Source organism: Scyliorhinus torazame, chromosome 19 (genome assembly GCF_047496885.1).
Source record: "Scyliorhinus torazame isolate Kashiwa2021f chromosome 19, sScyTor2.1, whole genome shotgun sequence".
Lineage (NCBI taxonomy): Eukaryota > Metazoa > Chordata > Chondrichthyes > Carcharhiniformes > Scyliorhinidae > Scyliorhinus > Scyliorhinus torazame.
Window position 1 is genome coordinate 99,034,609 of NC_092725.1, and position 15,589 is coordinate 99,050,197.

The following is a 15,589-nucleotide window of genomic DNA, read 5'->3' on the forward strand; positions in this document are numbered from 1 at the left end:
AATTGTTAATACAAGATGCAAGGGAATTGCTATTTGATGTCTGAACTAATAAGTCTGATCGAAGGCTGTCATGCAGAGTTAACCGTCTTTTGTCTAACTTGATTATCTTGTTTTTCTCAGTACTGGGAAAATGCAAGATTAATTTATTCCATGTATCCTTTGACCCAGAACATCAGTTGATTTTAAATGGGTTTCGAAACAATCCCTTTCATTCATAGTCTTTAAGCCTGATCCCCAGAGAGGGTAATTACTGGATCTTGTCTGCCAGCATTTGCCCACAAACCATCTGTGCCAATCTTCACCTATTTACACTGCAAGTTACTTGGGGTTTTGTTATATCAAAATGTTCAGACCTACTCAATGAGGCTCCGTAGGGTGTGACTACTGTTTGTTTCTCACAGTCGAGCTAATGTGCTCTGTTTCATCAAGATATTCCAGCTCCGGAACTGTAAATGAGCAGCTATAAACCATTTTGTGATAAGTGGACTGAATGGGTTATAGCCTTGTGCTTTAATAAGATGTGATATAATGGGGCATGTATGACGTGGGATGGAAATTTGCTTGGGCTGCTGTGTCGACACTATCTGTGTGCAGGGAATGATTCCTGTGTTCTATGGCACAGGCTCGCTCAATATTTGACCTCTGCTCCTGTAATAAGCAGTGCATTGAGGTGATCTAGTGTACGTCCACAAATTCCAAGACTTTCTGATTCTGCCAATAGCACTCAAGTAGGTTCAGGGTGGGCGTTGATGGAGGTGGGGTTGAAAAGAGTACTGCCTGATGGAATCTCACAGCGTTGCTGCAAAGAGGGGGCACCATGTTGTTGCTTTGAAAAGTTTAACAGGTTTGAAATTTGCCTGGTCTTTAACAGCCTTTCTCTAAAGGCTGCTGGTTGGGCCCATGTGGAACCACAGACACGAGTGTGAGTGGCACAAGTTCCACCTGGTGTTTCACCAATCTGGGACAAGTCTTACAATAGACATTAGCTCCCCTGGATATACTCACTTCAGTGATGCCATTACAATGCATAAAACCACAATGTTAGATTTGTCTGCCACACAATGGGATGTTGGCCCCTAGCTGCACCTTCTCTGAATTTAGATTGCTGCCCATGGATTGATGGAACACTATTTTGAAACTAGTCAGGAGTACACACAATAAAGCCGAGGCACTTTCCCCAACCAACAGCTTCTTTGAGATTAGGGACCTGGAGTTGTGATGTCGCCCAATCCAGACGTGGATTATGTTTGAAGATTAAGTGTTAGTTTGTTCAATCTGGTTTCAGCGTGGTACTGCACCACATTACACATGTTCCCATTTAACAGCTGCTGGTGAGCTTGTGGTTAGTGAAAGATCCTGATATGGGGGGGTTGTATTGGAAATGTTGTTTGAAATCTACAGGATGCTCGCAGCAAGAAAATTTTAAATACAAGATAGCCATTCTACCCCGCTGTGTAATTGTACAATCGGACTGCAGGTATTACTTTGTGCATCATAACAGTGTAAATCAGTGGAAAAATAACAAGGTTCCAGGTAATTATTTAAGGATTCTGCAGTTGCCAGAGATTTAAAAGAACTGTGCGACCTTTGTCATTATTTAATATCCTTCTTCAAAATGAGGATCCTGCACAGTGGGTGTGGTAGAACTAGACCTCTGGCCCCAGCATCCCTCCTGGAGAGACGCGCTGGGTGCTCGCTACGGATTGCTATCCAATGATTCTATCTCCACTGTTCCAGAATGTGCATATATCAATAGAGAAGCAGTATAGATCCAACTTTTATTTTGCTTTTGCAGCCAAGTAGAATCTTAATAGAATCCCTACAGTTCAGAAAGAGACCATTTGGCCCATCGAGTCTGTACTGACCCTTTGAAAGGCCCTATCCCCTGCCCTGTAACCTCACCCTAAGGGGAAATTTACCATGTCCAATCTACCTAACCTGCAAATCTTTGGACTGTGGGAGGAAACCAGAGAATCCGGAGGAAACCCACGCAGACATGGTGAACATGCAAACTCCACACAGACAGCCACTCAAGGTGGGAATCGAACCTGGGCCTCTGGCGCTGTGAGACAGCAGTGCTAACCACTGAGCCACCGTGTCGCAAGTAGATTGCAGATGCTCATTGTCTAGGCTTGCATGTGAATGCTGGATATTTGGGTAAGGTTCTGAAGAAGACCATTTACCATGGGATCATACACACAGACAATGGTCTCTGGAGAGAGGGGACAGAAACTGGAAGTATAAATTAACAGAAAACCTGCTTTGTCAGCTCTGACACAACTTCTAGTTCTTCCTGAACTGTGTCCAGGACAGAACTGTCCCCAGTGTTTTAAATATAGGAGAGTGGGAGAGCAGCAGCAGTAATGTGAAGTTGGCCATGGATCAGTAAGTGGCGCATGAACAGTGGGAGAGACCTCCTCCTGAGTCAGGCTAAGTGAGTGGGCAAAAACTTTGCAGATGGAATATAATGTAGGAAAATGTGTAGTCCTGCTCTGCATCTTGGTAGGAAGAATAAAGTAGTTGAATGTTATTTATGGGGAAAGACTGCGGAGAGCTGCAGCACAGAGGAATTTGGGAAATAAATCACTAAAATTCATAAATCACAAAAAGCTAGCACGCGGGTTCAGGAATAGGGAAGACAAATGGAATGTTGGCCTTTATTTCAAAGGGAATGGAGTATAAAAATAGGGAAGACTTGCTAAAACTATACAAGGCACCAGTTAGAATACACTTGGAATGCTGCGAATAGTTTTGATCCCCTTATCTAAGGAAAGATTTACTGGCATTGGAGGCAGTCCAGACTAGGTTGATCCGAATGTGGAGGGATTTTCTCGTGAGGAGAGGTTGAGCGGGTTGGGCCTGTACTCAATGGATTTTAGAAGAATAGAGGCGACCATATTGCGACATGCAGCATTCTCAGGGGGCTTGACAGGGTAGATGCTGAGAGGATGTTTACCCTTGTGGAACAGTCTAGGACCAGGAGCATAATCTCAGAGTAAGGGGTTGCCCATTTAGGACAGAAAGGAGGAGAAATTTCTTATCAGTGTGCAGTGAATCTGAAAAATTCTTTACCACAGAGGACTGTAGAGGCTGGCTTGTTAAGTATGTTCAAGGCTGAGACAGGCAGATATTTAACTGGTAAGGAAATTGTGGGTTATGGCGATAAGGCGGGAAAGTGGAGTTTGAGGATTGTCATATCAGATCAGTCATGATCCCACTGAATTGCAGAGAAGATCAGATGGGCCAAATGGCCTACTTTTGCTCCTTATGGTGTTATGTCTTTGGAGACAATGAACCTATTCCCTATCCATTTATATTTATTAAGTCGGGTCAGTTTTGGCAACAATCAGTCCCGTAGTAGTAACTTCAGGTGGGGAGACTGGGTGTGAGTAAATAGGACAACAACATCACCCCGTGAGCCCATGCTTTAAATGTATGAAAATCAAATTCGGCATAATTTATAAAGAACTTTGGGATCAAGCTAACACTTGGAAGCATAATCAGGTTTTCACTCTATTGCATAACTATCATTACTCCTTTGTACAGGGAGATGCATATCAAGCAGTAACCTACATTTTAAAAATTTACACCTAGTTCAGAATTGGTTTTCAGCACCTTTTTTTTTTTTTCTCGGTCTCCTTTTTAGCTTTTCACATGTATTTTTTTTGAAAACAACATTCTGCGAAGTGTAATCCTGTTATTAAAGCTACAAGATGAAAGCATTTGAGTGATAAACCCAGCTCTCTGCTGGAAGTGGCAGTGTAGGACAGGTGACTGGCCTTTGATCCGCTTCCCATTGTGGAATGTTTCTCTTCTCCCTTTAATACTATCAGTGTCAAATGCTTAAAGCATTTCTCAAATGATAGGCAGGAGTTCAGCAGCACTTCAACGGCCAGTAAAAAATCCCAATCAAGCCAGTATTATGGGGTAATTATACCTGAGTTCCAGAGGCATCATCTGTATTTGTGTATCTTTGTACCATAGAAATAGAGAATCCGAAATCTTCCTGTTTATCTTGTCTCAACAGTTAACATTAGGTGAAGTTTGGGTCAGATTGTTCTATAAATAAAACACTACACCAAGATGACTGAACAATTCATAATGTGGTTGTATATTCTCAGAATCAATACTGACACGCATCTGGCTTGTTACCAGCCCTTAGAGGCATAAGATATCTTCACAAGAATTTTCAACTTGTGGCGTATATGCTATCAAGATTTATGTCTACCTGCTCTCTACTTTTTATAAGGATTGATTCCTTCCTCCAATATAGTTCACAGAAACTCCTCACTTTCTAGCACTCTGCTCCTGACCATCCTTCATATGGATGCATGTACACAGTGGTTAACACTGCTGCCTCACAGCTCCAGTGTCCATCCCATGGGATAATTGGCCAATAGCTGACTGCAGTCCACCAAATACCTGTCTGAAGTCTACACTGGGAGAAATTGGTCACAGTGTAATAACACCCTCACACTGCACCAAGCTTATTGGGTGAGGCGTAATAATGGTCCCTGAATATGTTTGGCATGCCCGGCAATGTGTTTGACTGGTTCTAGTATTTATTAAGGAGCCACATCCTGCAAAAAATTATATTATTAGTTATAAATATTGATGGGCTTCTGAAAGAAAGACCTGCATTTATATAGCCATTTCCATGACTGGAACCTCGCGAACATTTTGCGGCCAATTAAGTATTTTTTGAAGTTGCATTGTACACAGCAGCCAATTTGTGCACAACAAGCACCCACAAACAGCAAGGTGGTAATGACCAGATAATCTGCTTTTTAGTGATATCTTGCCTGAGAGATAGATATTGGCTAGGACAGGGGAACATGGCATTTCAGAGAGAAGTGCCGTGCTCCTCTTCGCAATAGTGCCATGTTTTTACATCTAAGAAGGATGGGGCCGGGGCCTTTACTTAACATCTAATCTGGAGAATGGCATCTCCATCATTGCAATGATGTACTCCATCATTGTACTGCACTTGGGGGTGTCAGCCTTGATTCCTGTGCTCAATTGCTGGAGTGGAGCTTAAACCCTCAGCCTTGTGACCAAGAAACTAGAGTGCTACCAACTGAGCCATGGCTGATTTCTGTGGGACAAAATTTTTGATGGTGACCCAATAAATCTTATCTTCTGTTAAAATGCAATTCTTGTCGATGAAGTTAGTTCCTGACAACAGAGAAAATAGACTGAGCATTTAATTAATTCCCCCCTCCTGTCTCTTAGCGTTTACAGTAGGAGTGGAGCTGGACTGTAGGTCAGGTACTGTTTTTTCCCCTGGGTTTCACTGTGTGTCTGTGATCTGGTTTGCAGCCAATTTAGTTCATAGAGAGTTTTTACAGCATGGACACGGGCCCTTTGAGCCATTGCATCACGCTGCCATCAAGTATCTATCTATTCTAATCCCATTTTCCAGCAATTGGTCTGTAGCTTTGTATACTATGGCATTTCAAGTGTTCAACTAAATATGTCTTAAATGTTGTGAGGGTTCCCACCTCCAACACCCTTTTAGGCAGTGAGTTCCAGATTCCCACCACCCTCTGGGTCAAAAGGTTGTTCCTCACATCCTGGTTATGGACCTCTCGCTAAGGGGAACACTCCCTTTCTATGCCCCTCATAATTTCGTACACACCTCAATCAGCTCCCTCCTCAGTCTTGTCTGCTCTAAGGAAAACAACCCCAGCCTATCCAGTCTCCCTTGATAGCTGAAATGCTCCAGCCCAGGCAACATCCTGGTGAATCTCCTCTACACCTTCTCCAGTGCAATCACATCCTTCTTATAGCGTGGCAACCAGAACTGCACACAGTACTCCAGCTGTGGCCTAACCGGCATTTTATACAGCTCCATCATAACCTCCCTGCTCTTAAATTCTATGCCTTGGCTAATAAATGCAAGTATTCCATATCTAATCTTAACCACCTTTATCCACCTGTCCTGATGTCTTCAGGGATACAAGGGCATGCCCACCAAGGTCCCTCTGTACTTCCAAGGGTCCTACCATTCATTGTATATTCCCTCATATTTTTAGTCCTCCCAAAATACATTACCTCACACCTTTCTGGGTTAAATTCCATTGGCCAATATTCTGTGCATCGACTCAGCCTATCTATACCATCCTGAAATCTAAGTCTTTCCTCCTCATTATTTACCACACCACCTATTTTTGTGTCATCTTTACCTTCCTTCAGTCTCGGTGAAGCCTACATTGTTAACATAACTGGTGAGACTGTTTGTTCTGAGAGCTAATGTAACAGCATCCGACTGATCCCAAGCCACCATCGCAGTACCCGCACCTCAACACCCGACTGACTGATGCTGGAGCATCACTGCAATACCGACACTCCAACAGCAGAGAAGCCACTACTCTATCTGCATCACAGGACATCTACCTGGGTAGCATGGTGGTTAGCACAATTGCTTCACAGCTCCAGGGTCCCAGGTTCGATTCCCGGCTTGGTTCACTGTGCGGAGTCTGCACGTTCTCCCCGTGTGTGCGTGGGTTTCCTCCGGGTGCTCCGGTTTCCTCCCACAGTCCAAAGATGCGCAGGTTAGGTGGATTGGTCATGCTAAATTGCCCTTGGTGTCCAAAATTGCCCTTACTGTTGGGTCGGGTGCTCTTTCAAAGAGCCGATGCAGACTCGATGGGCCGAATGGCTTCCTTCTGCACTGTAAATTCTATGTCTTAGCTGTTGGACCTGCACTCATTGAATTCTTGCAATGTCTGGTTAAACGTACCTGTTTGGGTGAAGCTTCAGACGTTCTCAGATCTTCAGTTTTTATTAGTTAGTGACCTCAGTCCCTTGGTCCAGTTTCTCTGCACCTGCTGACTGGTGGGAATTTGTGCAGGACTGATGGTTCCTCAGGCAGGTGTGGGAGGAGCCTGTAGCAGTTGTGAAATCTGCCTGTGTTAACCCTTTTGAGGCAGAATTTCATTCATGTTTTCATGTCATTGGTCAGGTGTTTGGCAGTTTGGTGAGTGACGGGTGTGAGAGCAATCTTCAACTCTCTTAATGTACAAGAATCATAACAGAAGTATGGCTATTGAGTGTTTGGTTACTGCGTGTTTATTTCTTCATTTATTTTTACTAGTTTAGATTCTTATCGCTGGTTTGGGTGTTTGTCAGAGGTCTGGTTTTGTCCACAGGATACCTGTTGGAAGTGGTTATAAATCTCAGTCATACCTCTGACAGCCTCCGGAAATGTTGACATTTGCCACCGTGCCGTGGTGGCTTTTTTCAGCTTTGTCCTGGTTTCTGAGAGACGATCGTTCAGAATTGATGTGTGTGCAAAATAATAAACTCGCTGCTAAATATGAAGACCAGCTGCAGATTCCATTCTCTGTGAGCTTTCAAAATACTTCAAAAGCTGCTGTTGTCCATGTGGTGTAGGTACACCCACTGTGCTGTTAGGGAGGGAGTTACAGGATTTTGACCCAGCGATCGTGAAGGAATGGTGCTATTTCTCTGTTGGAGTGGTGTGTGGCTTAGCGGGTTGCTTTCCAGAGGATGTATTCTCCTGTGTCTGTTGCCCTGGTCCTTTTAGGTGGTGGATGTCGCAGATTTGAAAAGTGCTGTGTTGAGTTCCATGTTGTCGATGGTACACTCTGCTGCCACAGTGCACCAGTGGTGAATAGGGTACCAATCAAGTGATGGCCTGACCATAATTGTGTTGAGCTGAATGGGGACTCCCTTCTTAACAGCACCGTGTGTGTACCTACAGCACATGGACTGCTGCAGTTCAAAAGGCGGCTCCCCACCCACCTTCTCGAGGGTAATTAGAGGTGTGAAGAGCAGCTAGTGATGCAGTGGTTAGCACTGCTGTTTCACAGTGCCGAGGTCCCAGGTTCGATCCCAGCTCTGGGTCACTGTCCGTGTGGAGTTTGCACATTCTTCCCGTGTTTGCGTGTGTTTCACCCCCACAACCCAAAGACGCGCAGGGTAGGTGGAATGGCCACGCTAAATTGCCCCTTGGAAAAAATGAATTGGTACTCTAAATTTATATTTTTTTCAAAAGTGATGTCCAACGCATGCTGACTCGCATCCTCTTGTTGCCCCAGTATTTATAAGGCACATCCAGCTAAGTTTATAGGCACTGATGTTCCCCAGAATGTTGATGAAGAGGTTTCAGTTATGGTAATACCATCAGTTAGATCATTGCTTCCCAAACTTTTTCCATTCTGACCCCATTGTGATCAAAATTAGCTGGTCCCAACTTCTCTCACTCTCTCTCTCTATCCAGCACATTGTTCTCTTTGTCCTGCTACAAATTGTCCCCGTAAAAATGGCAGCAGTTAACCTAGACCTATCGTTGAGAAAAGCCCGACAGCAGCCACTCTGCTCAGTGTTTTAATGACAAGCCATTCAAATCTCTCACACCAAAAAACAAAAGAGTGCGTGTGCTAATCATGGGCCTCAAAACCAGGTTCTGGAGTCTGCTCTCCATGGATGCCATTGCAACCTCCGAACATGAAACCCGACTAGGGATCATGACCTATGACTTGGAAATCCCTGCCTTTACAGGACTGTACACCCTTATCTGATGTGTGTTTCGAGGGTCTGTGCGCACTGTAATCTTCATGTACATTTCTAGGGTCTGTGCGCACTGTAATCTGATGTATATTTACAGGGTCTGTGCGCACTGTAATCTGATGTACGTTTACAGGGTCTGTACATTCTGTAATCTGATGTACGTTTACAGGGTCTATGTATTGTAATCTGATGTATGTTTACAGGGTCTGTGATTACTGTAATCTGATGTATGTTTACAAGGTCTGTGATTACTGTAATCTGATGTACAATTTCAGGGTCTGTGCATACTGTAGCCTGATGTACATTTACAGGCTCCGTGCGCACTGTAATCTGATGTATGTTTACAATCTCTGTGCGTACTGTAATCTGATGTACGTTCACAGGGTCAGTGCGCACTAACCTAATGTACATTTACAGGGCCTGTACGCACTAATCTGATGTATGTTTGCAGGGTCTGTGCGCACTGTAATCTGATGTACGTTTACAGGGTCTGATCGCATTGTAATATGATGTATGTTTACAGGGTCTGATCGCACTGTAATCTGATGTACGTTTACAGGGTCTGATCGCACTGTAATCTGATGTACGTTTACAGGGTCTGATCGCATTGTAATATGATGTATGTTTACAGGGTCTGTGCGCATTGTAATCTGATGTACGTTTACAGGGTCTGTACATTCTGTAATCTGATGTACGTTTACAGGGTCTGTACATTCTGTAATCTGATGTACGTTTACAGGGTCTATGTATTGTAATCTGATGTATGTTTACAGGGTCTGTGATTACTGTAATCTGATGTATGTTTACAGGGTCTGTGATTACTGTAATCTGATGTATGTTTACAGGGTCTGTGATTACTGTAATCTGATGTACAATTTCAGGGTCTGTGCGTACTGTAACCTGATGTACATTTACAGGCTCTGTGTGCACTGTAATCTGATGTATGTTTACAATCTGTGCGTACTGTAATCTGATGTACGTTCACAGGGTCGGTGCGCACTAACCTAATGTACATTTACAGGGCCTGTACGCACTAATCTGATGTATGTTTGCAGGGTCTGTGCGCACTGTAATCTGATGTACGTTTACAGGGTCTGATCGCATTGTAATATGATGTGCGTTTACAGGGTCTTGCGCACTATAATCTAAAGTACGTTATCAAGGTCTGTGTGCACTATAACCTGATGTACATTTACAGGGTCTGGAAGCACTAATTTGATGTACAATTTCAGGGTCTGTTTGCACTGTAATCTGATGTACGCTCACGGTCTGTGCGCACTGTAAACTAATGTACGTTCAGAGGGTCTGTGTGCATTGTAACCTGATGTACATTTACAGGGTCGGTACGCGCTAATTTGATGTACGATTTCAAGGTCTGTGCACACTGTAACCTGCTGTACATTTACAGGGTCTGTGCACACTGTAACTTGATGTACATTTACAGGGTCTGTGCGCATTGTAATCTCATGTACGTTTTGTTGCGCGTTTCTTTTGCTTTGTCTTTTCTGTGGCTCTGTTCCAATTATGGCAATCAGTGAGTTTGCCCTTCTTTCTGTGTTATCTATGTCTTAATGCTTAGAGTCGCCAGGTATCAAATGATACCACCACAAGTTTCAACCGGCTATCGATCAAAGAGCCAAACACCAGTTAGTTAGTTCAAGGTCAAGGGTACTTTATTTACACACAATTAGTCATGCAACATAAACACTACTAGTTAACTGCACCTAACCTGTACTTTACTTCGGGCACCCGGCTTAGGTCAGAAAACAGTGGCCGCTGTTCGCTTCTGGATCTATCGGGTTCAAAGGAGTAACTGCTGCTCAGCTAGGCTCATCCGTCTGGTAGCGAGTGTTGAACATGGACTCGCTTCTGGTGTTGCTGCACTTGGCGAAGGCCTGACTGGGGTACCAAGAACAAGAGAGAGCGAACATATGGCACACTACTCTTCTTATACTCGGGGGGTTTTCGCGCTCTTTTGGGCAGTCCTTCGATTTGGGCCTTACTAATTGGGTGATCCCTGATCAGTCTGTTTGATTCCTTAGCTAATAAGTGGGCGGGGATCTGGATGGCTGGGCGTGTTCCAAGCGGTCACTGACCCTGTTGTTTGCGTTTCCCTTGAACAGGGAGTGGCACCGAAATGTCTGGAACTGTCCCGGTTGCTCGAGTACCAGTCCTTTGTTTTGGTGAAGATGGGCCATCAAATGCTAATCGGCCCCATTACAATGCTAATTGGACAGAGTTTCGATACCGTCTGGACTTCTGGCTTACGAATATGCATTTCAGGCTCTGAGCCTGCCTGAGTCTTGGCCTGTCCATTTTACCCGCCAGGCTTTGTGAGTTTCTCTGTACCTTGTTGGAAGTGGCCATCCCAGATGGCTACAGTTTACAGGGTCTGATCGCATTGTAATATGATGTATGTTTACAGGGTCTGACCGCACTGTAATCTGATGTACGTTTACAAGGTCTGTGCGCATAATCTGATGCATGATTATTTTGGGGGTTTGAAGTTTGACAGCGTTATTATGAATCTTTTGCTCACTCATTTTATTTTGTCTATTTCAGGTGCAGACACTCTGCTGGCATCCGTTTGAAGCACAGACACTCCTTTCTGGATCATTTGATAAGTGAGATACAATTCTAGGCATCTGCTTCCATTTCCTAAATTTTCTCCTCCCCTCTTTGGGTGGATTACCTATTTACTACTCCGACCACTAACTCACATTTACAATTCTCATCCTCGTGTTCAACTCCTCTTTTCATGGTTTCCTCAGTCTGCATCACTGTAACGTCCTCCCGACCTATAACCCTCTCTGACCTCTACACTCCTCCAACTTTGAAATCGCCTCTTACACCAAGCTTATAAAATACCCTCCCTTTGGCCCTGCAAATGTACATCAGATTACAGTGCGCAAGACCCTGTTGTTCTCGTGTCTTCGGACATTTTGCGACAACTTGTTGAACAGTTTAGAAATGCTGTGTAATACATTCCATTCACAAATGAAACAATTTCACACGCTGCATTGATCTAAGTTTAGGGTTTTTATTTTAATTTCTGACTCCTGTTTGTCATCATTTTATATCCTGCAGAAAATCTGATCTTTTCTCTATGTTGCCCTATGGCAAGACTTTATCTTGGTCCAAGCCCTCACTGTGCAGTGACTGCTGGGTGTCTGCCAGACTTCATGCTGTCTGTACAGAATCAAATGGACCACGTGCTGTCTGTAAACCACCATAGTGAAGGCAGGAGACCCTCTTGCTGTCTTTTGCCGATATTTCTGTTCGATCAGCTGTTTTAAGACTCATTACAGCAGCATGCGGATTACTCACGCAACCCCACCGCCACCAATAGAGAAGTGTTTGGTGGATGAGACCTGGATTCTGGTGTGGTAAGGAATTACAATTGTCCTTTCACACTGGTGCCCTGAATGGTCTTGCATGTCTCAGGCTGACTGTGAGAATGTAAAACCAAGATCAAAGCCTTTGAGCTTTCATGTCACTATTTGTCATGGTATTAACCTCAGACGTTTGTGTGTACCCTGGTCTTCTGCAGGTCAGTCATACTTTATGACTGTCGGAGTCCGAAGGAAAGCCATCGCAGCTGGAGATTCAGTGGGGAAATCGAGCGAGTGACGTGGAATCATTTTTCACCATGTAACTTCTTGGTGAGCTTGATTCTGGTTGCAGAGTGGGATTTTAGTGGTAAAGAACAAGAAGCACAGAAACTGATTCTATCAAACGGGTATGATGTACTTTCCACCTGTGAGGATAAGGATAAAAGCTGTCTGAAGGACAATTAGAATGCAGACCATGGCACCTTGGCGCAGGAGACTCTCCGAAGGGGAAGGGGAGAGAAATATAACCTGATAGTTGTAGGGAGTTCAATAATTAGGGGCACAGACAGTATTGTGTCTAAGCAGGATCCAGAATCCCACATGGTTTGTTGCTTTTCTGGTGCCAGGGTGAAGGACATCTCGAATGAAGGAGGGAAGGCAAGGATCCAGTCGTTGTGACCCATGTTTGTACCAACAGCATAGGGAAGAGTAGGTGAGCAATCCTGTTTGGAGAGAACCAGGAGCTGAACTCAAGAACAGGACAAAAGCCCAATGAATCTGCTGGAATTTTTTGAATGGATGACTAAAGTAGTGGATAGGGAATGCCAATGGATGTTGTTCATATGGACTTCCAGAAGGCATTTGATAAAGTCCCTCATCTTATCTCACAGAATTGAAGACAAAGTTTTGTCCTGGTTAGTCAATTGACTGAGTGATGGGAGCAAGAGAAGTTGGGGTGATGGGCACGTACATCAATTTCCCAAATGTGGCTTATGGTGTCCCACATGGATCTGATTTGAAGCCTCAAACATGCCCTGTATTTATTGACTATTTGAATGGAATAGAAAGCAAATATCCAAATTTGCCAACGCCATAAGGATAGATGGCATTGTGAGCAATATAATTGGAAGCGTAAAATTATTGAGATATTGACAGGTTTGTGATATTGACAGGTTTGTGATATTGATGGGTTGATAGATTAAGTGAATGGGCAAAGTTGTCGCAAATGGATTCTATTGTAAGCAAATGTGAGGTCATTCACTTTGGGTTTCAAAAGGATAGAAGAGGGTATTTTTTAAATGATAAAAGCTATAATTGGTGGATATCCAAAGAGATTTGTGAGTCCAATTTGATAGATAATTAAAATGTCATGAACAGGTAAAGAAAATATTAAAAAGGCGAATGGAATCCTGGAATTAAAAACAGAATATGCAGGAAAACTCAGGCCTGGCAGTATTTGTGGAGAGCAAAACCAAGTAAATGTTTTGAGTTGATTTATGACTCTTTGGAACTAAAGGAAGGTAGAAATGTGATGGGTTTGATGTTGTGAAAAGGCAAGGGGGCCAGATAGAGCAAAAGAGGTCTGAGATAGTTTAGAGGGCGGATAAAGAAACAAAACATTGGCCCACAGCAAGTGTTCATGGCAGAATAATGGAAACTCTGTCTGAAAGCAAAATATTAAAATAAGTTCACTTCAGACCACAAACTTTCCATTTTGATTTTTTGTTACCTCGGGCCAGTCTGTATCTTGTTCAGGAATAGAATTAGGAAACACATCTATGCACAAAGGCTGGAGGAAGTTTGGAACTCTCTTCCAATTAGTTCCATCTCCATTTTAATTTTATAACTTGAGTTTGAACAATTTTTTGATATCCATAGATATTAAGGGAAAATGGGGCAAAGGTGGCTATATGGAGTTAGGTTGCAGATCAACCATAATTTCATTGAACGGCTGAATTTAGCCAGACACAACGGCCTCCTCCAGTTCCTATGTTCCCAGCAACATGGTCCAGTTTCTGAAGCGGGGGGGCTGCTTTTGAAAGTAATTGCTGGGACTTTGCAGCTAAGAGTTTGATAGTTTTGTTTGTATGGTTACTGAGTTTGGTAGTTAGTTCTAGTAATTAAGAAACCTCGTATTCCAGTTTTTATGGTTTGGTTGGAAGTTAATGCGTCGCCTTGCTCCTCCAGGCCAGCACAGAGGATGGTTTTGTTTACTGTTTGGATGCTCGATCAGATAAACCACTTTTCACACTCAAAGCTCATGATGGAGAGGTAACAGGTAAGAAATCATTTATCACCTAATTGTGAAACCACGCAGTCTGTTTCTTATGGCTACTGGCTCTGACTGCCAAACAGTGCGACAAAACCTGTTCTTGGATAATTTCTTCTTTTCATTGTTGTCTTGACCAGATCGTTTTTTTTAATGAACTTCAGGAAACATAAATTTTTAGCTTTTTGATCAATGATGGTCAGTATTATTGGGTTCATGAGGCAGGATTCTGGAGATGTCCCCAGCAGAGTAAAGTGCAGGTTTTGTGACTCAGCTCATCATCATCATTATTGTTGGCTCTAGGCACCGATTTCGATGTGTATAATGAGCTGAGTGCACTGGTGATGGCAGTAGATGAAATTTAAAGGGATGACTACAAGTAGAGGCAAGAGTAACTATTTACATATTGTAATGGTTGTCCTTGGTTTGGTCCAGATGGCCTGCCTCTCCCGTTGGTCCTCCTTCATAGTGGGGGTTTTCAGTGATAATAACAGGGCTGTGCCCATTGGCACAAAGGCTAAGGAGCTCAAGTGCCAAGGTAAACAGCACCAAAGAAAAGCAGCGATGAACAGGCTTCAACTTCTTGAATGAATCTTCTTACTTAAGTATTTGAACCATATCACGGCAGGTACCTCAATGCTGATGAACCCAGGACTGGCTCCTGTACCCAATTCTCCAGAAATGAACTTACATTCCAAGACTCTAGGCTTTGCCCTTGTTGTTTCTGTGCAGCGACCTCTCGGGATCTGATGAGGGAGAGCTAACATCGAGGTCAAAGCCTCCCACCAGTTCTATTTGGTAGTGTGTGTTTGAACGTTTCCTTCAATAGGAATTCTCCTTCACTCTCTGTATATTTCTGTTACTCCTATTGTTACTTTGCAAATTATATTCCATTCTCTTCTGGAGCAAGAGCAGAGATATGAGATGAAGATTCAGATCAGCCGCAAGGCTTGAGGCCTGTTCCTGTGCATTCCATCCTTGTAAGCTGCATAGTTTCTCCATTAGCTGATTCTTGGCAAGAACATTTAATAAACCACCATGATCTTAAAATGCAAATTGTTTCTTTAGGCCTAGAGCTCAGCAGTGAAATCCAAGGCTGCCTGGTAACGTCATCTTCCGATAAACATGTGAAGATTTGGGATATTTTGGGGAATAAGCCCAGCTTGGTGCATTCCAGGGATATGAAAATGGTAAGTGAATGAAAAGCGGAGAGAAATGGACTGAAGAATCGGAATGTCTTAATGCTTTAGGGAGAGATGGTGGGCTCATAGAGATGTTGAGCGAGTGGCGGCGAGGGTGAGCGAGTGGCGACGGTGGGCCCGTGGCGACGGTGGGCCCGTGGCGACGGACTTGTAATCAAGAGGCTCGAGCTAATGATCTGGAGCACGAGCTCAAATTCCACTGCAACTTGTGACTTTTAAATTAAAGCAATTCATCAAAAAATATGTAGAGC

At 43.5% G+C, this 15,589-nt stretch overlaps 1 protein-coding gene across 1 annotated transcript in view; it reads left to right on the forward strand.

Moving 5' to 3' along the window:
* pwp1 (PWP1 homolog, endonuclein) overlaps nucleotides 1-15,589 on the forward strand; it is a 42,995-nt gene that overhangs the window by 22,048 nt on the left and 5,358 nt on the right. The window contains exons 10-13 of the mRNA XM_072484903.1: nucleotides 11,098-11,159; nucleotides 12,086-12,197; nucleotides 14,055-14,145; nucleotides 15,205-15,326. Of these exons, the coding sequence (XP_072341004.1) occupies nucleotides 11,098-11,159; nucleotides 12,086-12,197; nucleotides 14,055-14,145; nucleotides 15,205-15,326 (387 nt within the window). The remainder of the gene's footprint in view (nucleotides 1-11,097; nucleotides 11,160-12,085; nucleotides 12,198-14,054; nucleotides 14,146-15,204; nucleotides 15,327-15,589) is intronic.